This window comes from Molossus molossus, unplaced genomic scaffold (genome assembly GCF_014108415.1).
Source record: "Molossus molossus isolate mMolMol1 unplaced genomic scaffold, mMolMol1.p scaffold_m16_p_15, whole genome shotgun sequence".
NCBI lineage: Eukaryota > Metazoa > Chordata > Mammalia > Chiroptera > Molossidae > Molossus > Molossus molossus.
This window is the reverse complement of record NW_023425350.1, coordinates 16390537-16415113: the sequence shown is the minus strand read 5'-3', so window position 1 is coordinate 16415113 and position 24577 is coordinate 16390537. Positions and strand designations below refer to the sequence as shown.

The 24577-nt window shown below is 51.2% G+C and overlaps 2 protein-coding genes and 2 non-coding genes across 7 annotated transcripts in view; all 4 read right to left on the bottom strand.

The window, feature by feature from the left end:
- Positions 1–264: 264 nt before the first annotated feature.
- Positions 265–337, bottom strand: TRNAA-AGC. Its single transcript has one exon. It is a non-coding gene; the product is annotated as a tRNA-Ala (tRNA).
- Positions 338–680: 343 nt separating this feature from the next.
- TRNAY-GUA lies at positions 681–770 on the bottom strand. Its single transcript is given in 2 exon segments — positions 681–716; positions 734–770. It is a non-coding gene; the product is annotated as a tRNA-Tyr (tRNA).
- A 3427-nt stretch (positions 771–4197) lies between these two features.
- Positions 4198–14543, bottom strand: TMEM214 (transmembrane protein 214). Of its 3 annotated transcripts, XM_036262991.1 has the most exons (17): positions 14399–14543; positions 13307–13506; positions 12634–12784; positions 12201–12335; positions 11875–11957; positions 11324–11429; positions 11132–11213; positions 10750–10851; positions 10242–10383; positions 9714–9805; positions 9383–9431; positions 9076–9189; positions 8731–8848; positions 8050–8146; positions 7708–7876; positions 7417–7562; positions 4198–7201 (listed from the first exon to the last, which is right to left on the bottom strand). In XM_036262991.1, the coding sequence occupies exons 1-17, from the start codon at positions 14541–14543 to the stop codon at positions 7075–7077; spliced, it is 2058 nt and encodes a 685-aa protein (XP_036118884.1). In that variant the 3' UTR covers positions 4198–7074. The 3 variants fall into 3 exon arrangements, with proteins under 3 accessions (XP_036118884.1, XP_036118885.1, XP_036118886.1); XM_036262992.1 differs by lacking the exons at positions 11324–11429; positions 11875–11957; XM_036262993.1 differs by lacking the exons at positions 10242–10383; positions 11132–11213; positions 11324–11429.
- Positions 14544–18314: 3771 nt separating this feature from the next.
- MAPRE3 (microtubule associated protein RP/EB family member 3) overlaps positions 18315–24577 on the bottom strand; it is a 49991-nt gene continuing 43728 nt past the window's right edge. The window contains exons 2-7 of one of the 2 annotated variants that reach the window (XM_036262811.1): positions 22790–22917; positions 21985–22130; positions 21174–21375; positions 19793–19947; positions 19520–19672; positions 18315–19256 (exon numbers count right to left, since the gene is read on the bottom strand). In XM_036262811.1, coding sequence (XP_036118704.1) covers positions 19188–19256; positions 19520–19672; positions 19793–19947; positions 21174–21375; positions 21985–22130; positions 22790–22910 — 846 coding nt within the window. In that variant the 5' untranslated portion in view covers positions 22911–22917 and the 3' untranslated portion in view covers positions 18315–19187. The remainder of the gene's footprint in view (positions 19257–19519; positions 19673–19792; positions 19948–21173; positions 21376–21984; positions 22131–22789; positions 22918–24577) is intronic. The other variant, XM_036262812.1, reaches the window with a different exon arrangement.

Here is a 24577-nt window from a genome sequence, read left to right as displayed (position 1 = left end):
CCTGAGCCAGTGCCGTGTAGGGGCACGGCCGGCCCGCCAGGCGGAAGGGTTCCGCCCGCGTCTTCTGGGAAGATAGTCAGCCGCCCGTCTGCCAGGAGCCGGGAGACAATGACCAAGAAGTAAACTGCAAAAGACTTACCTTACAGATAAAAGGGGAATGCGTGAGCGTAACCATGTCTGCCGCGCTCTTCTGTTACAAACACGCCACCGGTTCGGTTTCTCGCCCGTTAGTCAGATCGTATTTATGCGAGGGCAAAAACCGAGTGGAGGATGCGGGCATCGATCCCGCTACCTCTCGCATGCTAAGCGAGCGCTCTACCATTTGAGCTAATCCCCCGGCTGCTGCTGCTCTCTCTCCATTTACCTTACAGGTCGCTGCCCGCTGCCCGCTGACCAGCCGACCAACCGAAATTCACGACATTGGATCCATGGGCAAAATTTTAACAAGTAGGAATAACTACACGTAAACCATCGTAATAAAGCCTTATTTAAATTAAAACACATGTTGATACGTCTGGATTTAACCCACACGGGAGTTGTGCTGTACGTATCCCGACTACTTACTGCATATATGTTTTACCGAACATCGGCAGTACTCACGAAATTCTCTCTGGCTTGGAGTAAACCTTTTTCCCCACAAGGCAACTAAATGAAGTGGAGGTTAAAAATGTTGTACGAAGTCCTTCGAGCCGGAATCGAACCAGCGACCTAAGGATTGCCACAGCTCCACCTACTACAGTCCTCCGCTCTACCAACTGAGCTATCGAAGGCCCCGCTGCCTCAGCATTCTGCAGATTCCCCTCTAATGCTTACCGAAGCCTCGCTGTCCCGGGACGGCTTCCCGGAGCCCTGGACTCCACCTTCTAAAGAAGCTCGCCGGGCTGGGCCCTTCCAGACCACACGGGACAGAGGAAGCAGGAGACAGCAGTGAGGGCACAGGGCGCGCTTCCCAACCCTGCATGGAGGAAACACGGCAGTACACTTCCCTTCGTTTCCCTGCATTCTACAAAACAATACACCTCCACCCCTCGCCCCTCCTCGTGGCTGCCATAGGGCTGCGGACGCTTAGAGATCCCGCTCGCAACCCTGAGCTTCTGGGCAGCCTTGCCCAGCGGGGCCAGAACGCACGCACGCCCCGCAACTGCAGAGCGCAACCCGGTTCGCACAGCCGAAGGCTGGCTTTTGCTATTTCTGCTCCACATTTTCCTTCCATTTCTCCCGGGACGCCAATAAAATCCCACTGCTCTCCTGGTGAAGTACATTCATTCAGTCAATTAACCAACGTTGTGCCCGCTTCTATTCGTCCTGACTAGGGCAAGAAAGACAGAAACCACAAAGCTGCTCGAGGTTTTCGGGGCGGCGCGGGATCCAGCTGCCAAAACCCCGCGAGGCGGGACTGGCGGGCGGAGCCCCGAGAGGGACCCCGGGCCTGGCTCTGCCCACCTGGCCCCCGCCCCTACCCGGCTCACACCTTCACCTCTCTTTCCCGGGGCCTGCAAAGCCAGCCCACAATCCTTTGCCACTAGAAGCTCCCGAGGTTTAAAAACAAAGAAACCAACCTAAAACCCAACTCTCCTGTGAAGCCTTGCTTCGTAGCCCGGCGGGGTGGGGATGCGGGAAGACCTGACCTCCGTTTCCAGCTTTGGCCAACTGCCTGTACAACCTGGAGTCACGATAGCCCTGGGCAAATCCGAGTCAGGTGATGATTTCAAGCCCCTTGCCGCTCCGACATTTTATGGGTTCTGGCAGGCTGAGCTTTAAATCCGAGGTCTGATGTTGAGCTCAACACCGCCTTGCGCCCACCCACAAAGTAGATGTTAACATCTTGGTTTAACTTTGCTTTGTTGCTGCAAATGGAACCATTGTGTCCCAGAGCATTAACTTGGGGTGTTTAACAGTTATTTTCTTTCTTGGGGCGGGGGGTGGGGTGGGCTGGGCTGGGAAGCAGAACATATTTATGTTGCTTTTTTGGCGAAATTCACATAACACTATTAACAATATTAAAATATGAACAATTCAGTGGCATTTAATGCATTCACAGTGTGCAAATTACCACCTTTTTCTAGTTTCAAAACTTTTTGTTTAAACACCCTACAAGAACAACTCGTACCCTTTAAGCAATTACTCCCCACCACCATCCCCTGGCAACCACTGATCTGCTTTCTGACTGCATGGATTTGCCCAATTCTGAAGATTTCATAGAAAAGAAATCATAAAACATGTGACCTTTTGTGTCTGATTTCTTTCCCTTATGTTTTTGAGATTCATCCAGGTTGTAACCTGCATCAGTACTTCCTCCCTTTTTATGGTTGAATACTATTCCCCTGTATGAATATACCACCTTGTTTATCCATTCATCTATTTTGAGCTATTTCCACCTTTTGGCTTTTATGAATAATGGTGTTCTAAATATTCATATGCAAATTTCTGTATGGATATATGTTTTCATTTCTCTTGGTTATATACCTAGGACTGGAATTGCTAGGTTTTATGGTAATTATAATGTTTCAACTCTTTGAGGAGCTTTCAAACTGTTTTCCACAGTGTGTGAACCGTTTTACATTCCCACCAGCAATGTAGGGTTCCCATTTCTCCACATTCTTGTCAACATTTTTCTGTATAGCCATTATTTCAGTAAATTAAGCTCAATTAATTATAAACATTTTCTATCATTAAAGATTCTTTGGAATCATTTGAATAGCCATTTCCTGTCCTTTAGTTTTACCACAATTTATTTTAATATTGATCTTATTGTCGGACACAGTTTATATCCAAATTTTCATTATTAATACTACTACAGTAAATGTTCTGGAATATAAATCTTTACTTTTAATGTTTACTCATAAATGTTTACTTTTTTATTCTTCAGAACACACACACACACGTTAATCTTTTATAATTACTTTTACATATTTTGGAACCTCGCATAATTTTGATAACTAACTCTTACAATTATGCAAAAAATCAGAATATATATACATATATATTTTAAAACCACTGATCTATCTACTTTATTTATTTATTTATCCTCACCCGAGGACATTTTTCAATATTTTGTTCAGATAGAGTGGGAGGGAGAGAGAGAGAGAGAGAGAAACATTGCCGTGAAAGGGACACATCAAGTGGTTGCCACCGACACAACCCAACCAGGGCCGGGGACAAACTGCAACCGAGGTACGTGCCATTAGCAGGAACCGAACCCCGGATTTTCTGGTCTGGGATGCTCTAACTGCTGAGCCAACCTGGCCAGGGCTAGTATAAAAACTTTTAAATCTTTTGATAAATACTACCAAATTACTTCCCAGAAACATTATGCCAATTTCTACCAAAGCATTCACTGAGTACATTATCACTTTAAAAAATTATTTAATATGATATACAAAAATAAAGTGTTATTTTATATCTGTACATTTTAACCAATGAAATGGGCTTTTTTCAAGTCTGTGGTTCATTTGCATTTATGAATTATGCCTTTTATCCATATTTTTATTATTGTATCTAGCACCTTTCTTATTGTAGTGTTCCTTAACATTAAGGATGTGTTATTGATATGCTCAGTAAGGAAATGGAGGCCTTGATCAACACAGCAACTCGACTTAATATACACAGAATATTCCACCCAACAGCAGAACATGTTCTTCTCAAGCACACATGGAACATTCTCCAGGTTTGCTCACGTTAGGCAACAAGTCTCAACAAATTTAAAAAGATTGAAATAATACAGTCTGATTAATGTAAACAACAAACTTTGGATGAGTGATGTGTTATTGTAGGCTGTGGAGAGGCTGTGCAAGTATAGGGCAAGGGTTTATGTACCTTTTGCTCAACTTTGATGTGAACTTAAAATTGCTCTAAAAATGAAGTCCATTAAACATTTAAACTGGTGCTTACACAGTAAAGAAAATTATACTGCCCTGGCCGGTTTGGCTCAGTGGTTAGAGCGTCGACCTGCAGTCCAGAGAGACCCAGGTTCAGTTCCTGCTAAGGGCACGTACCTCAGTTGCAGTTTGTCCCTGGCTCTGGTTGGTCGTGGGGGTGGCAGCCACTCATTATGTCCCTTTCATGTCGATGTTTCTCTCTCTCTCTTTTCCTCTCTCTCCCTTCCACTCTATCTGAACAAAAAAAATGGAAAACTGTCCTCAGGTGAGGATAATAAAAAAAAAATTATACCAAGGCACATTAAAAAAATGGTCTGAATTCAATATTTTATTCATAGGCAGAATATTCAATATTCAATAAATATTCACTCATACCTTGAACAATGGAAGCTCCCCTCCACCACCTTCAAATTTCCTCATACCTCAAGTCCGGGGTAATGAAAATACCCAGTAAAAATGGAATACCACATAGGGAAAAGCAAGGTCCTTTGTCCCCTCAAGCCCTTTTGGGAGTGGGACCATGAAGAGTATGTAGAAAAAGGATGGATCATTTTAAGTGTTTTGCTTAAATTCAAACTCCTTCAGGAGAGATGAGACATATTAAATTGCTGAGGTCATCCAATCATTGAAATTTCTGTGTAACTGACAACTGGGTCATTCTGGAACACGGCAGGGAAGGCATGTCCCTCTCTTTGGGAAACACTTCACCTCAAGGGTGGTGGCATTTGAGAACGGACGAGCAATGCTGCAGGTGTGAGACCAGCAACGTTATCTGCCTGGCAAGATAATCTATCCATAGTAAATCAGGCCGGCCCATCAAGTTGGCCTGCTCTAAAGCTGTAGACTGGGTACAAATAACCAGAGGAGTGTGGAAACATACTTTAAGACTTAGAAAAATGGAAAGAAGTGTTTCAAATGAGTCATGTAATATAATTTGCAGGTCCACATAATTTGTAATTAAGAGGTAACCATATTTAAACTGCCCTTCAGTTTTGTGGCGCGTTATCTGTAGAACTCCAGCTGTGTGTGAAAAGTAAAGTAACAATGTCCAGCTGTAACCCTCTCCAGTGTCAATTTACTTCTGTTCTTCTAACACCAAGTCATTGCCAACCTGTCAGCACCAGAGTGTGCTCCACTAGTCCATACTGGTTCAACTCACTGGCTGTTTGTTGATAGTTCTGCAAAAATGAAACATCTGGATCTCTGGTGTAGCTTTAATGAACAGCAGGTGCAATGTTGGGACCACTCCTCTGCCAGAGGAAAAATTCTGGGCAATTCCAACACTGGGTCAACCAACTGCATCTATTAAAGCCAATTCAGGAGTCAGTCTCCTTGTGAGAGGCTGTGGAGACCTCAGTTAATCTAAGTTGAAGAGAAATGTCACACCACCCCAGGGTTATATGCCAGAAATGGAATGAACCCAAGGTACAGTACCCACATTAGAAACCAATGAAGCACTTGTGGCATTCTCCAAGTTGCTGGATTGAAAGAACTTAGCTCAGCAGCCTTAGCTGAACTGGACTCGATGTCATTGTAGGAGTGTCATGAGTTTGTCCTTTGCTGTTGCCAACTTCTTCTACTTGTCTTGAATATAGGCCAGTTCCAAAGCTTCACTATTCCTGAGAATTGAACCCATTTGTTTCTGATTGGTGAAGAGTAACTGAGGACATGGAACATGTCTTGGGACCCTTGGACAGTCCTGCTGAGATGTCCTAGACCACTGCTTTTTGCCAGGCAAGGTTTCTAATTTCTGTGAAAAATGGTCATTGCTAACTGCCACTAGGAGAGCAGGGTTCTGCCCAGTGTGGGCTATTTAATTTCCAAGTTGTAACATCCTAACAAGGAAAGGGAACAAAAATGTGAGTGGGCAGTGCACCTCTAGTACCGCTTGTTTGGAAACATTCAAGAGACTTGAGGTGAGAACTGAAAATCTGTGCAGTTATGACATAGTCTCAAGTCCAAAATTAAAAGGACTTTGGTGATAAACCCTTCATCCTGTCTCTGTTGTTCTAAATCTTCCACTTACTTCCTTATAAAACAAATCAATTAATAAAGTCCTGGCAAGGAAGAAGACATCCCGATTGCTGGCCAATAATTTCCCTAGGAGATTCCTTCCTGCTTTCCCAAGCATCAAATAGTTAAACTGTCACGGCAAATCACAATTGGGACATGAATCACAGTGACAAGTGAGACTATATGACTAGGGGAGCAAGAGGAGTGTGTCTAGAACCCTCAATAGGCCAAGTTTAGGATGAGGGGTGTGGGCTTTCCTTGCCAAAAGCTCAATTACTGCCAGCAGCTACAAACCCTAGGAGGGCAAGGGCCAAAGGGGAATATGCAGGTGCCCATATTTTGTCCTGTTCACAAGTATGGGAATTCCTATGTGAGGATGCAGAGAGGAAAGCTAGAAATCAAATCTGTGGCCTTTATTCCACCTAGTAGGCATATCCAGGAGCTATATGCTGAATCCTGTCTCAACAAGTTGCTGAAAGGTTCCTTGGGCCCAAGGCATACAACTAACTGGGCTCTGCTCTGCAGACAGATGGCAGGTAGGGGTGGGCAGCAGAGAAGCTGAACCTGGAGGCAGAGGCCCCCCAGTACTGAAGGGGAATGGTGAGTAAAAAGGATCAGGGTGGAGGGGGCAGTGAAGGGTCTCGAAGGACCTCAGTTGGGCATTTTGAGGTGAGAGGTTTTTCCAAGTAGCCCTCCACGTCCAGGCTTTGGGTAGAGGTGAAGCTGCTGTTCCCTACTGTGGTGTTGTAGCCTTCCGGGTCCCTTTCCTTTTCTTGCTGTGATTAAAGTGTGGGGGCAGAACTCATTCATGGGAAGAAGGCAGAAGCCACTCGCTGGAGTCCCACCTCTGGGGATGAGCTGTTTGGGGCTTCAGGAATGAGATAGAAGGCAGGAGACAAGAGAGGAGGCTACAGAGGCTACCAGCCCAAGGGCAGAGGCTGGGAGCTATGTGCAACAAGGCCAGAGAAGTGTTCAGTGGACCTGCGGATAGGTGGCTGAGATACCCCTGGGCTCAGTCACCACCAAAGACGAAAGTACTGGGGCAGAGACGACTGGACACTTGCCTAGAAGACAGAACTCAGGCACCAATAAAAAAGTCCCCAGGCAGAACTGCCCCCATGTGTCCCCCAGCAGTCTCAGATAACCCATCCCAGTCAGAACCTAGTGGCCAAGGAGGCAGGGCCTACTGCTGGGATATCATGGCAAGTGCCCAGTCCAAGAAAGCCACTGTGATGTCCTGTAGGCAGAGCCAGGTCCAGCGGGCAGCCTCACTGAGCTGTGTCTTCACGCAGTCCCAGGTCACCTCGCCTCTGGGAGGAAAGCAGAACATTTGTGGGGTTGGGAAGTAGTGATGTGCAGCTAGCTGTGTCAAGTCACAGAGCTGCTTCTCAGACCCACAAATGCATACCAGGATGGCCAAGGGATGAGCAAGGGGCAGGGCAGAGAGACTGAACGGAGATGTGTCCCTGGAAAAAGGGCATGGGGGCCACTGGACTCCTGCTGGAGCCCCGGATGAGAGTCTCACCTGCACGCCTTGTGGCAGTACTGCTGGGCCCCAGCCAGGGCCTCAAGCAGCATGAGCCACACTGGCAACAGCACGTTGTGGTAAAGAAGCAGAAGCAGCTCCCTCAGAGAATGGAGCAGCTGGTTCAGGGCATCAGGGAGCTGGAGCTGGACCATGGAGAATAAATAGGGTTAGGGTGCCTGCTGAATGCATCCTGTCCCTGAGGAACCAGTCCACGAGGGGCTGCACCTTCCCAAGAACTCAGCTGCTGGGAAGACCAGCCCTTCTCTGACCTCAACATCTGTGGCTTACCCGCTGGGAGAGGCTGGTGAGGCTGTCACTGAAACAGGCAAGGTGGGAGGCACAGTGGGCAGAAAGGAAGCTGACTGTGGCATTGATGTGAGTCCAGGCGAACTGCAAGCTGGGCCTCACCACAGTCAGCAGGTGAGAGCCCCAGGCTGGCAATGTCTCCTCTAGCCAGCTGTAGGAATTAGGAGAGCGGAGGGCTGAGTTTCGTCAGGCAGCTCGGCTCCCCAGACATAGTTAGGGGAAGGGAGGCCTTGGAAAGGGAAAACCACACTTCCCACTGACTGTCAATGCCATCACCACCCTAAACACCCAATCCCTCTCCCCACCTCCCTGGGAGGTGCTCACCTGTAGCCTTGCAGGCTGTAGGAGTAGATCTTGGCACATGCTTTTTGGCCAGCAGGCAATAAACCAGATGACTGAAGCAACCGGCCAGAAAGGGAAGCTAAGTAAAGGGGGCCTCTGGTGAGCTGAAAGGTTGGGCAGAGACTAGGCAGACAGATACTACAGGATCTAGAGCAGGCCCAGTGAAGGATGGGGCAGACCTCAGTGTGTTCACAGGGCTGCAGAGCACGCTTAGAGGGAGGGGATGCAGGCCCAGGGAGCTGAGCCCATTTCTCTTGCTAGGTCACGTGAGCAGGAATAGCGTAGGCAGGTGGAGCCCTGGACTTAGGTATCACTTAGGTATCAGGAAGCCTCAGGTTTGGCGTCTGTCTTACTTACCAGCTGTGATCTTTTTTTTTGTTTTGTTTATCCAGCTGTGATCTTAATCTAACTGATAAATCTTCCTGAGCCTCAATTTCCTCAAGAGTTAAAAAGGAGATAACACCTACTTAAATGAGACCATGAACATACAAGCATTTCTACATTGCAAAGCACTAGTCCAATCTGAAGTGGTAATGTCATAGCTATGGACATAAAAATCTGTCTGAACAGAGCTTGTTTTGCAGCATCAGGGCAGAGTTGTGTGCTGGGGACAAGGGTGTTTCACCTAGCTCTGTGATCCACCCCATGCCAATCCCTGCTTACCTTGGAAAGAGCTGTGTGACCGGAAATCGTGGCACAGGAAACCTATGGCAAAGATCAGCACCAACAGGAGTAGCCGTGTCCAGGGCAGCCGGAAGCCCTGAGCCTGCTGCAACAGACCCTAGGAGGAAAGGCGGTAGGAGCAGTGGTCAGAAGGGACGGGGCTTCTTGCTTCCTAAGGCAGGCCTCAAGCTAGGCCTTCCAAGGGGAGGGTCAAGACCCCACAATGCTCAAGGTAGTGGGGGCTCCAGGGACAGGTGGGGCAGGAATGTGATACAGGCCCAACCCAGGGTGTGCCGAGACAGATGCAGAACAGTGTGTGGGTTGGGGAGGGCTGGGTGCTGACACCTTGCAAGCTGCATCACAGGTGACGACATCCTGGTTATTACAACTGCCTTTCCTTAGCAGCTCCTGGTTGGTAAGCTTGAAGGATTGAATGGTTTCTTGCAAAGACTTCTGTGCCTACAGGATAAGAAACATCTGGGTTGAGAGTATAAGATTTGGCTGTTAGGGAACCCTGAGCCTCCACCATGCTTCATTTTCCATGCCATATGTACTAACAGAATGCCTTCTCAGGGAAGGGGGGACAGTGGCTGGGGGTACGAACCCAGAACCCAGACGAGGCTCAGCCTGCCATGTCCTTCCAGCTCCTCACCTTCTTGGGAATCCGCTCCCAGGACCTGAGCAAATGCTCCAGAAGCAGGCTGTAGGGAAAGCACAACCCCGGCAATCAGGGAGCCCACTCAGCCCTTCCCATCCCCATTAGGCCACTGGCTGCTTCAGGATGAAAGACTGCACCCCCTACTAGCAGATGACCAGCTTCTTAAAGGCCACCCAGCAATGTTCCCACTCAACTTGAGATGCACTAGCCCTAAGAACAGTAACAAATGTTTCCCTTCTGCTTCTCGGACAGGGAGAGGCTGGGAGGCCTGAACTAAGGAATCTCTGTGTGAGTGAGAGGTGGTTGACACCCTGCCCCAACCTGCCTGGATTGTGATAGGTGCTTGGGGTACAGCTGCCTCCAGACGTTGGCACTGAGGGGGTCCACCGTCAGGCATTCGGTCAGGCTGCGCAGGAGCTGCACAGGAGATGAGAGAGGGAGAGACAGTGGGGCATGGGGCTGGTGGAGGAGACAGTGCTGAGAAGTAATCCCCTTCTCCCAAGTGAGACCATGCAGGCAATTCATCCACTCTAAAGGGTGGAGAAATTGTGCCCAGACCCCAGAGATCTCAGAGACTGAAAAGGGGGAGGCTGGGGTCTTGAGCTAGACCTTGAACTCAAAGATCACTCATCTGCAAGAAAGAAGACATCAGAGACCAGCCAGACCTGAATGTGCTGTCTTTGCAGCTCTGTTTTCTGAGGATAGAACATGACAGAGTAGGGCAGGAAGCTGTCAGGAATGAGCTAAGGGATGTTCAGGAAACAGGTCCATGAAGGCAGGGCATTTGTCGGCAGTAGGGATCTCCACAGCTGACCCTTGAAAGGGAAAAAGGAGCCTCCCACCATTTCCTCACCTCTTTTTTCATCTCAGGAGGGCAGTTGGGGGTGGCTCTGGACAGAAAGGAGGGGAAGTAGGTATGCAGGGTGGATTCCGGCTTTGCCCCAAATGCCAGCACCTTCAGTCGGGGGTAGAGCTGACACAGCTGCTCCTGCAGGCTGGAATGGGGGTGGGGAGGAGAGCCAGGCAGAGGCTCTAAATAGAGTTGTGCACTGTGTCCCTTTTGCTTGCCTCAGAGTCCACACTCTGCCCAAGGCTGGGAGTCTAAGGGCCTTGTAATGGCTCTGAATCATTTTAGACTAAGAGACTCTTTGGAAAATCTGTTGAAAGTCACAGATCCTCTCCCCAGGAAAATGCCTACATGCTAATCACACTCAAGGGTCCATATCATTTCAAGGGGTTTACTGATCCCTTGAACTTGCAGTTTGAGAATCTTAGATTTAGGGTGGCTAAAGAAATATACTGCCTGCTTCTAAGCCCCTGCTGGGATCCTTCACAGCAGGTGTGTCCCAGGGTGGCCCTACCTGGGTGTCAGAGAGTTGTTGGGCATATAGGCAAAATCCAGAAGTGGGAAGAAGTCCTTGGGGCCAATCATGCCAAAGCCCTTGGTGAGGTTGGGGTGCATCCTGTGGGGGAAGAAAGAAACAGGTTTTTTGGGGACTACCACCCAGGCCAAGATCCCAGCTAAGACCAATATCTAGGAATAAGGACATTAACTCTACCCAATACCTCACCCTTTAATGGTTCCCTCCCCTTCCTTCCTCACCACCACTTTCAGAGCTGGAGGAGCTAGCTGGTCCTGGTTTTCCTCACATCTACAGAGACCAGGATCCCAGCATCCCATTTTACTGAAACAGCCACTTGGAGACACCTGGGCCTTCCCCTTGCCATCACCCCACTACTCACAGGAGCAGGCGATCCAGGTATGCAATGGCGAAGGGGGACAGGGACTTGATGCCCAGCACAGGCAGCATGATCCCCAGCCACACTGTGGAGACAAAGGTTAGGGAGGAAGCTTCAAGCTCAGACCCACTGGGGACATGAGAAAGGAGCTTCCTGGCTCCAAGACCACCCCTCTCTTTCCCACTGCTTTGTTACCTTTCAGTCCCTCGGTGAGGTTGGCAAAACCTGCTTGACCCAGTGCCCACATGATGGTCAGACACTTTGCTGGTCGATTCTGGTGGGACCTCAGCAGTTCCAGGAACTGAGGAGACCAGTAGGAAAGGCAGGCTGGGATAGGGCAAAGCATCAGAAGCACCCCCAAAGCGAGGCAGGAGGAGAGCTGTCAACTGGGAGGGACAGGCTGAGGGACAGTGGAGCACACTATGGTAGTGTGGTGCAGTGATTTAGAGCATGGGCTCTGGCACCAGACTGTGGCCTTCACCCATACTTGCCACTTACTAGTTGACTGACTCTAGGAAAGTTACTGAACCCCTCTGTGGCTCAATCTTCTCATCTATAAAATTAGAATAACAGCAGTACTTGCCTCATATATACAAAGCAGACACACAGTAAGTGCTAATAGTATCAGCTGTTATGACTGGACTTAAGGGTCTTCTGTTAGCCCTTGATTGGGTCCAACAGTGTAGATTCTGCCCAGCTTCCCCGGTCCTAGCCTTGTAGTGTCCCTACCACCATCCTGAGCTCACCTTGCCCAGGTTCATGGTGGCAATCTTGGGTTTGTCTTGCAGAATGGCTTGGATACAGATGCGGTAACCATGTAGTGACTCCCCTGGAGAGACACATGTTCTTAGACTCACACATAGGAATAGGCACCCAAAACCTGAAATCTCCCTATTCACAGCCATGAGCCCAGAACCCAGGCCAGTGAATCCTAACTTTCTCCTCCCTTTCCCCAAGTGTCAGGATTAGCACATTTCTCTAATGGAAACAACAACCCAGCTGCTCTTGAAGCAAGAAAAAGGAAATAGGCCCCCAAGATGGGGCTAGGCTATCCCTCATGGGCCCCTCTCACCTGGCGTCTTATCCAGCTCTTGCAGCATGGTGAACAGACAGTGGTCAAAAAAGAGCTCCAGAGACCCCGCTGCTTTTGCCAGTAGCCCTCGGATGATCCCACGCAGTTCGCGGCTCACCAGGCTATAGGGATAATCTGGGGCAATAGACCTCCATATGAGTATAAGGACCAGAATCTTCTACCAGCTCTGAGCACACTGGCGTGCTCCCTGAGAATGGTGAGTGGAGCAGAGGCCCCTGCACTGAGGCTGGCACCCTTCCTATCCCAATAAGGCCCAGAAACATTCACGGCCATGATGATTTGAGAACAGCTCCACCATATAAATCAGGGCAGTGGAGGATACTAGGGTCTGTTCCTAAGTAGTGTGCTTACACATAGCCATTTCGGAATTTTCTTCAAATTGTCTGAGCTTGAGGGAGTTGAGAGAACTAACCGTGAGTATGCTGGCTTAGTGTGGGTTCACTTAGAGGTGCTTGGAGCTTGTAGTTGAGATAGCTGGCCAGGTCCTTCAACCACACAGATGGGTTCCCAGAGAACACGCTCTGGCTCTTGTCCAGTTCCTTCTGTAGAGCTGCCACATCCAGCTGCCAGGGACACAGGCCTCACATGGTCAGTTGTGGGTGAGTTGTGAGTGCAGAAAAATGGGGGAGAGGTGGGAAAATGGTTGAACTAGGTGGTGACAGGAAGAACAAAGGGTTTCTGCTTTTAAACATAAGTATGTGGAATGCCACAATTTTGCTGATACAGATCTTTCAACGTTTAGGACAGCTGGACTTGCTGATCTCAAGGCCCAGTACTCTTAGGCCCTTCACATGTTCAAGGGGAAAAACAAAGGACAAGATGCAAAAGATCACTGCTTCCATGGGGTAAGGAACCACAAGTAGTTTCTCCAACCTCTCCTTGGGATCTCTGGGTTTCAAGGCTCTCTTCTCACTAATCGGTGTTTCCCTAGAAACTTCTCATTTCTTTTTTATCCTAAAGCAAACATTCTGTCCCTTGGGGTTTCCATCCTTCCATCCTTCCCTGAATGCTTCCTCTCTACCAATAGTGTCCTAAATTCCTCAGCTGTCTGGCCCCTTCCCCACCGAAAGTCTAGGCACACTCACAGCTTTCAGTGCCTCCTCCAGGCTGCGGAAGCGGCCCTGCTTCTGGTTTTGGTTGGTGAGGGTTGCCACCTTCTTAGTCTGCTTTTTGTTCCCAGGTTTCTTAGGCTCCACGGCTGGGGGTGGAACCTGCTCCTTATTCTGCTTCTTCATGATTTTCTCAAAGCCCCGCTCATAAAGGGTGCTTGTCGTCTGGATGGGAGCTGATGTAATAAGCAGAGAAAGAGGGACCATCCTTGGATCTTGAGGACCTCTCAGGAATACTGGCCCCTTCTCCCACCCTGTCACCTAATTCACCTCCGGGGAGGAGCTGCCTCAAATACCCTCCTTGCTGTCCTGCTTAGGGAGCAGGCCCGTGAGCCCTTCTGGCTGCTGCTTTCAGTCATCACAGCTCTTGAGTTCATGGGCCCTTTCACAGAGATGAGGCATTATTAGTAAATCAGACTATCTGTGAACTAGTGGAGGGGTTGGAGACAGAGGGCTGGCTCCTTTGGTGAGAGGTTACTAGTCCGGGAGATCAGGATTTTTCCATCTTGTTTCAGATGTGAAAACGCCACAATCAACAAGTGGCAAGCTTTCTCCACTCCTCTGGGAGACTCGGAGGAAAGAGGCGCCACTTAGAATAAGGCTTGGTGGGTGTTTAAAGTATGTGGTGGGGCCTCCTATCCGTCCTCCCTTCACCCCACCTCCTGGAGGGGGCACCTTATATAATGGACAAGGATGCCTCTTCCCAGCGCTCGGCCACCTGCCCAGAGAGGCCAGGCTAGGGCCCGGGAACAGCTGGTAGGGTGTGTGCAGTGAGCGGGGCGTGGGGAGACCGGACTCCTAGTACCCTGACAGGTGATCCTGGGCCAGGCATCTAACTTCATTGAGCCTCAGTTTACTCATCCGCGAAGCCAGGACAGCAGCCTCCCTCGCGCTGTCTGCCGTTTATGAGGCTCAAAAGAGACAAGGCAAGGGTAGCGCTCGCTGAACTGGGAGGCGCCGATCGGCAGCAGAGCTCCGCCTGGAGGAGCCCGGAGAGTTCTGCTGCTGGGGAACCCCCTGGGGGCGCAGGCCCGGGTCCGGGCGGCGGCGGGCCGGGGGGGTACTCACGGGTCAGGTCGTATTTCCACACGCCGTTCGCCTCCCCGAGCGCCCGGCGGTCCACTCCGCCGCCTCGCCCACTGCCTCCGGCCCCAGGCCGCCGCCCCTTCTTCACCACCTCCCAGCGCCCCCCACCCGCCGTCCTGGCCGCCATGGCTCCGACCCTCCCGCCACTGTCAGCGGCCTCCCTGGGCTTTCCGGTCGGTGTGCGCGCGCCGCGCTCTGCCACGTCTCCTCGCAGAGCCTCGCGGCGCGTGACGACACCCGCAAGGCAGCCTGGGACTTGTAGTCTTCGTTTTTGTCGCGCTATTCAGGCCAAGATGTGAGACCGGAGGCACTTGCTTTCAGCAAACTGCAAGGAGCACCCACTGTGTGAAGGTCGCTGCACCCGGCGACTTGGAAACTTAACTGTTGCAGTTTTTCTTTCTAGTAGTGTCAGAAGGATGGAATGAAAAGAAGACTCTTCACCTCCAGGAAGAGTTTGTAGACTAAATGCTTCCTTCCTTCTAGGAAAGTGCTTGTGTTCTGTTGCTAGTGATTAATGTTGAGTTTAATGGCCTGTAAACGTATATTGTGAAGGAACAAGGAAGAGGATGGAGCCTGAGGGAAGAGACAGTTTTTGGAGAGCGGACAGTTCTTATATGAGGCAGGGAAAATCGGGGGTCTGGGACGGCCAGGGCTGGCTGGATTTCCCCTTCCAGGCAATGGGAAAGAGACAGCTCTGGCTCTGTCTGCAGTGTCCTAAGTCCCAGATGTGGCCTGAAAGTGATCAAAAGCTGCAGAGCTGAGGAACCACTCAAACAGGTTACTGCTCAGACATCCACTATTCCTGGAGGGCCTCCTACCATGCTTGTAGTATCATGTGGGACCATGAAGAGCTTGAAGATCCCAGCAGGGGAGGACGAGGGAAAGCGAAATGAAAGTAACTTATCACAATTGAGGAAATGTGCTATTTTGTGTACACTCCTACATTTGAGGTTGAGATTCATACCTGCCATACTGAGGTGCAAGGCAGGCCAGCCCTTATAGTAAGAACTAATAGAGTCCAAATTCCTACTGGACCAGACAGCTTAGAGGGTGACAAATTCCTTAGGAAGGAGATTGGAGAAGGCTTCCTGAAGGAGATGGAAGTTGAGATGGGTCCTGAGGAATGGGAGAATTTTCATTGGTTGGAGATCAGGACAGCTGGAGAAAAGCCAATTGTATGGAGTCACTGATTTAAGCAAAGGCCTAGAGGTGGGACAGTGTAGGGCAAGGCTGAGAAACGAAGTGGTTTAGTGTGACAGTGCTTAATGGAATTTGGAGGTAATGAGATTGAAAAGGGTCTGAGCCCATATGCCATGGGTCTTGCCTGCCTAATTTGGACTTTATCCGCCAGACCCTAGGAAGCCCATGGGAAAGTAACATCATCCACTGTTTTGGAAAGATGAATAAGGAGAAGTGAAGGATGCATTGGGGGTAGGAGAAAGGCAGGAGGTGAGAGATAATCAGCCCTTGCTGCCTCTTTCTGCCTGGCCTCCAGCCTCTTCAGGTCTGATCATGGCTGACTTTGCCTCAGGTAGCTCTGAGATGGAGTACTTTTGCCAAGGACCATATTTGAGCTGATCATTAATTCATTAATCAGATCATTGGTTTAGCTCTACTCAGAGTCCAACAATTTCCCCTCTTTGCTTGACCCCTTATGTCACATGCATGGTCTCAGAAGAGACACTATTTTGGGAAGAGAAACAGAATGGGCTTTCCATAGAGGCCAAGGAGGGGGAAAAATATAGAATGATGGGCGGGGGAGGGAGGCTTTCTTTCTTGTCTTTCCTTAAAATAATAGTTTGGCAGGTCATCTGTAGTAATGTGGTATATAGGGGACAGAAGTCATTTACTTATCCAGCAGCATTTCCAAAGCACCTTCTCTACCTAAGCACCTAGCACCATGCTAGGTGGGGCTGGAGGATGCACCTCACTTGCTTGTGAGGAACTTGAAAACTGTGTGGGAGACAAATGTGTAAACAGAAAATGACAGTTCACCGTCTTAAATGTTCCATGAAAAGGCACATTTAGTATGAGGTACTGAGAAGAGGTGAGGGAGTTTTATGTCCCTGAGCTCTGGGTATTTGAAGAGCAGCCTTAGATACTAGCCATGGAGGCGGACTTGGGCAGGTACCTACATGGGGTTTGAGGGAAGAATCAAAAGGTGTTGGTTCAAGGGGGACAGGTGGGTGTTTAGTGGGGGCAAGAAGAAGGGTAAGCCTATGGAAGCATGGTAGTAGAAATCTGTAGATTTCTCTTGCTGGTGTAACAAATAACTACAAACCTAGCGGCTTAAAACAACACAAATTATGTTACAGTTCTGGAAGGTGGAAGTCTGACACAAGTCTCACTGGGCTAAAACAGGTATCTGCAGGTTGTGTTTCTTTCTGGAGTCTCCAGGGGAGGATGTTTCCCTGCTTTTCCCAGCATGAAAGCTGCCACATTCCTTGGTTCATGGCCCCCTTCATCTTCAAAGCCAGCAGCATTGGGTCAAGTCCTCTCATTCTATCACTCCGACCTCTTCTGCACTCTCTTCCATTTTTATGGACTCTTGTGATTACATTGGGCCCACCTGGATAACCCAGGCTACTCTGCTTAAGGTCAACTTAATTCCTTCTACAACTTTAATTCCTCTTTGCTATGTAACGCAACATATTCATACGTCCTGGAAATTATGATGTGGACATCTTCGGAGGGAGGCATTATTCTGCCTACCACACCTGCTTTAGCAACAGGGTGAGGTCTTGGCCTGAAGATGAACATTGGGCAACACAGAACAACTACCTTATGCTTTGATAGTATCTACCTGGGATAATGGAGGAAAAACCTTTTAAAATTAGGCAAGGGATTAAAAAATCATGAAGATCAATAAAAGCAGGCAAGAAACTTGTTGGAGGAGAAAAAGAGATAAAATAAAGCCAGAAGTATTTGTATGTGGGGTGGGTGTCAAAAGGAGGAGGAGAAGTGAATGAGGAATGAGCAGGCAGGAATTGCTTATTTTAAGCTTCTGTCTGGAGCCATTAGAGAAATGGTGGTGGTCTGGAAGAAGGTTCATGGAGCAGAGCCACAGAAGAAACAGCCCCAACTGTATCTCGGTCATATGCATGATGGTGAAGAAACAGCTACCAGGACTAGCCTGAACCTAGAGGAACATTCTGGAGGCAATACCTTTGTGGTCTTTGGGGATGAGTACTCAACCACGAGCCAGGAGATGTGAATTCTAGTCCAGGTTTTTACCACCTGGAGTAAGTCATGTCACTTGTGGGCCTCGGTCCCTTCATCAGTAAACAAGGGCGCTAGTCTACATGACTGCCAAGGCTTTGTTTGAATGGGCTTGGGAGCTCTTGGTCAGGCTTGCAGGACACTGGTGATTGAGGCCCTTTGCCGGGTCACGCACCAAGAATGCAGGGCTGTGTGGACGATGTGAAAGCTTTCTGATCCTGGTTCCCATGAGACCTTGTTCTACAGAAGGAACCACATGGGCACTGCTGTCCTTCTGGGCTTCAGTGCTCAGAGTTGCTTACTCTTTGCAACTCATTCAGCTCTCTCTGTCAGATGAGCCCTTGTCCCCGGCTGGATCACTGTGGTGAGGTATGTGAGCTTTGACAAGGGGTGGGGGACAACATGCAGTCTAACTGGTCCAAGGGAGACTGAAACAAAGCACCCCTTGGCCAGGCCACCTGTCCCCCCCACCCCCAGCCACTTTACTGGGCTACCTACCATCACAGCCATGGCCCTAAACCCTGTTCCTCCTCAGGGCTTGGGGGTGGGCATCCATGCCTTCTCTGAGAACCCTGGCGTGCGTGTTGGGAGGTGGGGACTAGGTCAGAGATGGGCAGTGGCAATCGCTCTGGAGAGGGAGTGCTCAGGAGGAGCAAAGCACTGAGACCCAGGCTGTAGCTCAGTTGAGGGAGACATGGCATGGACTTTTACCACACAAGTTTATTTAAATAAAAGTGAACACATACACAGGCTGAGTGGCCTGAGGAGCCAGGGCTGGGGGAGGCAGGTGGATGGGAGGCAGACGTACAGGAGGGTCTGGGCAGAGTCTGTGTGGTATGAACCGAGCTGCAGAGGGAGTGGCTGGGGGCCTCGGGGCAGTGCTGGGCTTTGAGGCTGGGGGAAGAGGGCCCAGGATGGTTGAGTCTGGTGCCAGGAGGTCATTTGCATCCCTCGCATGCTCCCCTCTCTCTCCCTGACCACCAAGGCCTAAGGCACCCCCTCCTCAGTCCCCCATCCCTCTCCTGACATCAGCCTTCCCCTCAACTACTGGGAGTCAAAAGACAAAATAAATAAGAATTAGTGAGTCCTGCCATGGCCTGGCAATGGGGAAGGGAGGCCAAGCCAGGCACACTGCCCCGGAGCCCATGCTGTGAGCCCTGGGAAAAGAACAGGTAAAGTGCAAGGAAAATCCAGTAAGTAAAAATATACCAATGACTTTGTCAAATATACAGCTGCTGGCTGTCAGGGGAGCAGGCGGCTGGCTGGGGCGGGTGGCGCAGCACCCTGGGAAGTGTTGGCCGAAACAGCATAGAGACAACGGAAATAAATAGGGGTGGGGAGTGGGCAGGGGTCCGACCCACTGGGCCAGTGCCACAGGAGATCAGGGCCTCTGCCTGCCCACCTACCCCATCCCCTCAAGCCCCCTTGCCTGACTCCCCAATGCTGCGGCACTGACACAAAGCACCCAGCCGACCGGCTGTGAGGAAAGGGTTATAATGTGGGGGTGGGAGAGGAGTGGGGGGCGTGCAGTCAGCCAGGGCTGGGGCCGCCCTCAGTACTCGTCCTGGTCTTCTTGTTGGTGTTCCTCAATCTCATCATCCTCGGGAGGTGCAAATCCTTCCTGGAGGGTGGGAAGGGAGAGGGAAATGGTGAGCCAGGCAGGCCAGGCTGAGGGTGGAATTATATAGGCAGCTTGGGAGCAGGGGTCCGAGTTCTAGTCCTTTTCCCTGCCAATGCTCTCTGTGACCTGGGGACTGTGACTTCAGCTCTCTCTCCTCAGCGGTCCATGTTCTCCAAGGCTCCTCTGGTCCCTGTCTCTCTGGTCTTAGGGCCAGGCGGAATGGGGCAGGGCCTGGGACGTTAGCAGGTGAAGGCAGAGCTCACCTCCGTGGCATAGAGAATGCCAATGATGCCCGAGATAACAGGGCTGTTCTCACTTTCGTGTTCCTGGCAGATGAGCTCGATGTCTCGAAGTTTGCTGAAGTAGAAGTCACGCTCCTTCTCCAGCCCATCCACTGTCAGCTTCAAATCCAACAGCTGCTGGGGCAAAGGTGGAGTTCAAGCCAGAGATCCCTGCCTCGGCCCCCTGCCTGCCGTGACACCCCAGGGCCTGGCTGCTGCGGTAGGGTTGTCTCAGCTACCCTTGCCCCCACTCACCTGCTGGTTGAGTTCAAGAATTTGGGCATCAGTCTCATGGCCACCATTTCGGGCCGACGGGGGATTCTTCCGGAGGATGCAGGGTGGGGCCACGTTGCTCAGTCGACCGGAGGTCTGCATGTTTTTGGGGCCTGTGGGGGACGTCCTCTGTGGAACTGCCCAGAGGGAAAGGTTGGATGGGGCCGTGTGAGCCCCAGCTCCGCGGCAGGAGCCAGGCTGGTGTGAGTGTGGGGGAGGCCCCGGAAAGGCAGGCACTCGCGCCCTCCCTCCTCTCCCGTTTGGGAGCATCTGCACCTGGGCCTCAAGCCACGGCCACACGGGACACCACAGCAGCTGGCAGCCCACTGGCAAGCCTGGGAGCAGGGACGACAGGGAACTAAAGGTGTGTGTGGGGGGGCTGGCCTGAGGGAGCGATGGGGGACCCAGGATGGGCACTTCGGGGAGTGGGGCTGGGAGAGTTGGGGCCCTCTTGCATTGACAGTGAAGCCTGAGGGAAAGCAGCTGGGGCAGGGTCTCGAATCTAGCTCTTGCTGGGTCTTTCCTGACAAGCCCCAGCCCAAAGCCACCCTCCATATGGGTGACCTCAGAGTCTCGGGACTGGGGGACACTAAAGAAACCTGCCCCTGCCCCTCCCGGCTGCCTGCCTCAGATGGGCTCTGTGCCCTCTCCGGGCCTGACTCAGGGAACAGGCATGCTGTGGCTCCTTGCTCGCTAGCTAGGGCAGCTCCAGACAGAGCCAGCTGCTTCTAGTGCAAAGCAAGCAGGTGAGTGGGGCAGGTCCAGGCGGGCGGCAGCGCAAACAGGAGGGCTCTGCTATGACGGGTTCAGATGGGCTGGGGCTGCTCCTCTCCTTTTCTCCCAGCCCTCCCGACCCCCCAAGGCCCTAGTGCTTCTTTCCCTTCTCCTCTAGAACCCAGACAAAGTCTTGTTTCCAGAGACTCATCTCTTGAGGACTTAGGGCTGTGGGCCTTTGAATGGGGGAAGATATGACCAAGCTCGGCAAACTCCTGTCCCTGGGCATCCAGTGGGCAGGGGGCAAACAGGATGTGTAGTGCTGGCACCGGCCCTTGGCCTGGATGGACCTGGACAGAGGACTATGCCATGTGCTGCCCCGTCATCCTGAGGCAAACCTGTTAGCTCATGCTACAGAAGGAAGGGCCCTCGGCTGGTGCCAGTGGCTCTCCTTGGTAGCAATCTTTGGAGCCTCTCCTCCCTACTGCGACTCCCCCTGGTCTAAGCGGGCAGCAGGCGGCGTCATCTGAACTCCGTGATAACAGTCTCCTCTAGGCGGCAGGGCCGGGCCGGCAGCCCAGGAGGCCTCCTGGTTGTAGAGCCTGCCGGCCCGCCCCCCACGCTCCCTCCCCCAGCTCGGGCACGTTACCTGCTGTGCCAATGAGTTTCTTGGATTTGTTGAAGATCTGATCACCTGGGTTAGGAGGTGGCGCTACGTCCTGGCCCTGCCGCGCCAGCAGAGGGTTGTATTCCTTTCCATCATAGTTTGCGTCAAAGAATTTCTTAAACCACTGAATAAACTCAAAATTATCTTGGAATTTTCCTTTCACTAATTTCTCTACAGGAATTATCTGAAATAGACCACATAAGCGGAGAACTTTAACCACTTGCGGCTGGAGGGCTGCCTTCCTGTGAGAGGGCCACTGCTCTCAGGAAGGCCAGCCCCTGGGCTGCAGTGGCCGCCAGCTCCTCACCGGGCCCCCTCCCATGGCACCAGGACACATGGGTAGGCTGCAGGCCCCGCCGGGATCCAGACACAGCCTTCCCCCAGGCACAGGGGAGACTGTGTGGGGAGGAGTCCCTTCGTGCTGCTGTCTCCATGTGGGGTGGGGGCTGCTGGAACCAGGGGCCTGGGGCCAATGAGGCAGTAGAGTGAGCAAGAGACTTTGCTTGGGCCCTAGAGAAGGAACTCAATAGGAGCAGTTTATCAAGCCTCAGTTGCTGGGATGGATAGGGTCCAGGGAGGAGGAAGGGACGGGAACATCGTCAGGATGGGATGTGAAGTGTGGGGGTTTCCACTGTGCCTTGAGCTGGGGGAACATCCCCTCTGGAGAGTTGGGGGGTGGAGAGAGGCACAAAAGCTGGAATGACCCCAGCAGCCCCTGTTGCCCTGTTGGTGGGCCATCTTCTTCCCCAGGGTCACATGGCTCCTCAGGGCCCCTGGGAGCACAGGCACCTACTTTGTCAACACCCATCTTCTTAAAAGCCGCTTGCAGCACCTTGAAGTTTTGGATGTATTCGTGCTCTAGCTTGGCCTGGAACTTCACCTTCCTCAAGTGCACACAGCCAGGGAAGAGCATGTCCATGAACTGGCAGTAGGCTGCCCCTGTGGGGAAGCATGGCTGACTGAGGGTCCAGGCCGCTCTCCCGCCTAGGCTGCTTGCTCTCCCTCCAGCCAGGCCCTCTGCTGGCCTCCTCCAAACGACCCATCTCCTCTTTTCTCTTCGTTCTGGGGCATGGCCAATCCTACCGGCAGGATAGACTCAGCCACAATCCCCCCAGCATTCCAAGAATAAGAACTATGACTATTTATTGATGCAATTATGTGCCGGCACCATAGCAAACACTAGGTATACGTAATTTAACCTAACAGCAATCCTAGTGAGATGGGTGATGTTATCTCCATTTTACAGATGGGAAAATCGAGGCCTAGAGCAGTGTAGTGACTTGCCCAGGGTTGCACAACAGGAAGAGCTGAGATGTGGACCCAGAGTGGCTAGACTGGACCTTGTGCTGCTAACCTCTGGCTTTACTGCCTATTCCCACTGCCCGCCCCTCCTGCAGCCCTTTCTGTGCCTCTCCTGCTCTCCCTGGTCCATAGAGACCCTGATTTCTTTCCTTCAACTCCAAACACTGACTAGTTTAGGGACTCTGCACCTCCTTAACCCTAATTACAAGTTACATTCTCTGCTGTGGCCGCTTTGCGTCCCTCCTTCCCTCTCTTCCCCTCCAACAGGGCCCACGTCCCTGTTCCCAGCCTCTTACCTGAACAGAGCTGTTCTATCTTGGTATAGTTGAGGTGCAGGGAGTCGTTGACCCATGCAAGCATGTCATGACGACTCAGATTCTCACTGGTCACGGATGTGGAGTACACATTGACGGCCATACCCCAGCTGCAAGGAAAGAGGAGAGGCAAGGTCAGCACCAGGCAACTCGTACTGTTCTTTCCTTCTTTAGTTTTTACTGATTTTTTAGAGAGAGGAAAGGAGAGAGAGAAACATCGATGTGAGAAAGAGACATTGACTGGCTGCTTCCTGCACGCCCCCTACTGGGGGAATTGAGCCTGCAACCTGGGACCTCTTAGTCCTTGGGACAACGATGCCCAACCCACAACCACACAGGCCAGGCTCGTGCTGCTCTTCAGCTGGAGCAGGAACTGGATGATCCCTGGGGAGATGAGAGGCATCTTCCTCCAGAAAGCCCTGCAGTTTCCCTCCTGGAGAGGGGTACCTCTTCATTCTTTAAACATCTAATGAGTGCCTCCTAGATGCCAGAGGTGTGCTTAACTGGTGCAACAAAGTTAAGTAAGATGTGGTCTCCACCTTCAAGGAGTTTACAGACAGGCAAACCCCCATACACAGTAGGGCACGTGCATAGTTCAGGGATGGCACAAAGAAGGGAGGGATCGCTTCTGCTTGGCAGCATCAAAAAAGGCTTCCAACCGAAGATGTTGGAGCGGGAAAGGAGTAGGAATTTTCCAAACATACAACGGGATGTGGAAGGGCACTTCAGGCCCAAGGACTGGCAAGAACAAAGTCATGGTTTAGTCCAGGGCCCCGAGCTGCTGGGCAGGGCTGGGCTGGGCGGGGCGGGGCAGCAGGTTTTGTGCTGGGGGTGGCACAGTGCGCTGGCAGGGACAGATCACGAAGGGCTTTGTTTGCCCTGAGGGGGAGTTTGGACTTTTTGTTCAGACAGCAGGAAGCCATTACAAGTGTTTAAGCAGACAGAATCCTGACCAGATTTGTGTTCTAGAAAGTCAGCTACCCACCCTGGCTGCCCGCAGACCAGAGTCGTGGGTTCAGTTCTGGCCAAGGGCATGCACCTCAGTTGCGGTTTGTCCCTGGTGCTAGTCGGGGTCGTGCAGGAGGCAACCAGTTGATGTGTGTCTCTCATATCGGTGTTTCTCTCTCTCTCCCTCACACTCTATCTGAAGATAAATGGAAAAATATCCTTGGGTGAGGCCAACTAATCTTTGCCTGACTTCAAATACCATATTCCTGTGGGGCCTGTGGTGTGTGGTCTGCTGGCTGACCCGGGGCACCTAAATTCTGCTTGTCCAGGACCTTCCCTTAATACATGCTTGTGCTCTGTATTCATTACCCCAGTGATGTCACCATCTTCCTCATCTAACCAAGTCCTGCAACTCTGCCTTCCCAATATGCCCTGCTCTTTGCCACCTCTCCTGCTACCTTGGAGTTTATGCAGACATTCTCTCCAGCTGTCAGACCTACCTAAAAGCAGCCCTGGCCAGGTCACTCCCCAGCTTAAAGCCCTCGCAATCAGCAGACATAAATGAGACACCCATTGGCCAAATTTGCCTTGCAGACTTAAATTCTTTAGTACTTACTGTTGAAAACTTTTTTTTTCTTTATTCATTTGAGAGAGAGAGAAAGTGAGAGAGAGAGAAAGTGAGAGGGAGAGAGAAATAGAAACATCGATGAGAGAGAATATCGACTGGCTGCCTCCTGCATGCCCCACACTGGGGATTTGGCCCACAACCTGGGCATGTGTCTGACCGGGAATCGAACCAGTGACCTCTTGGTGCATGGGTCA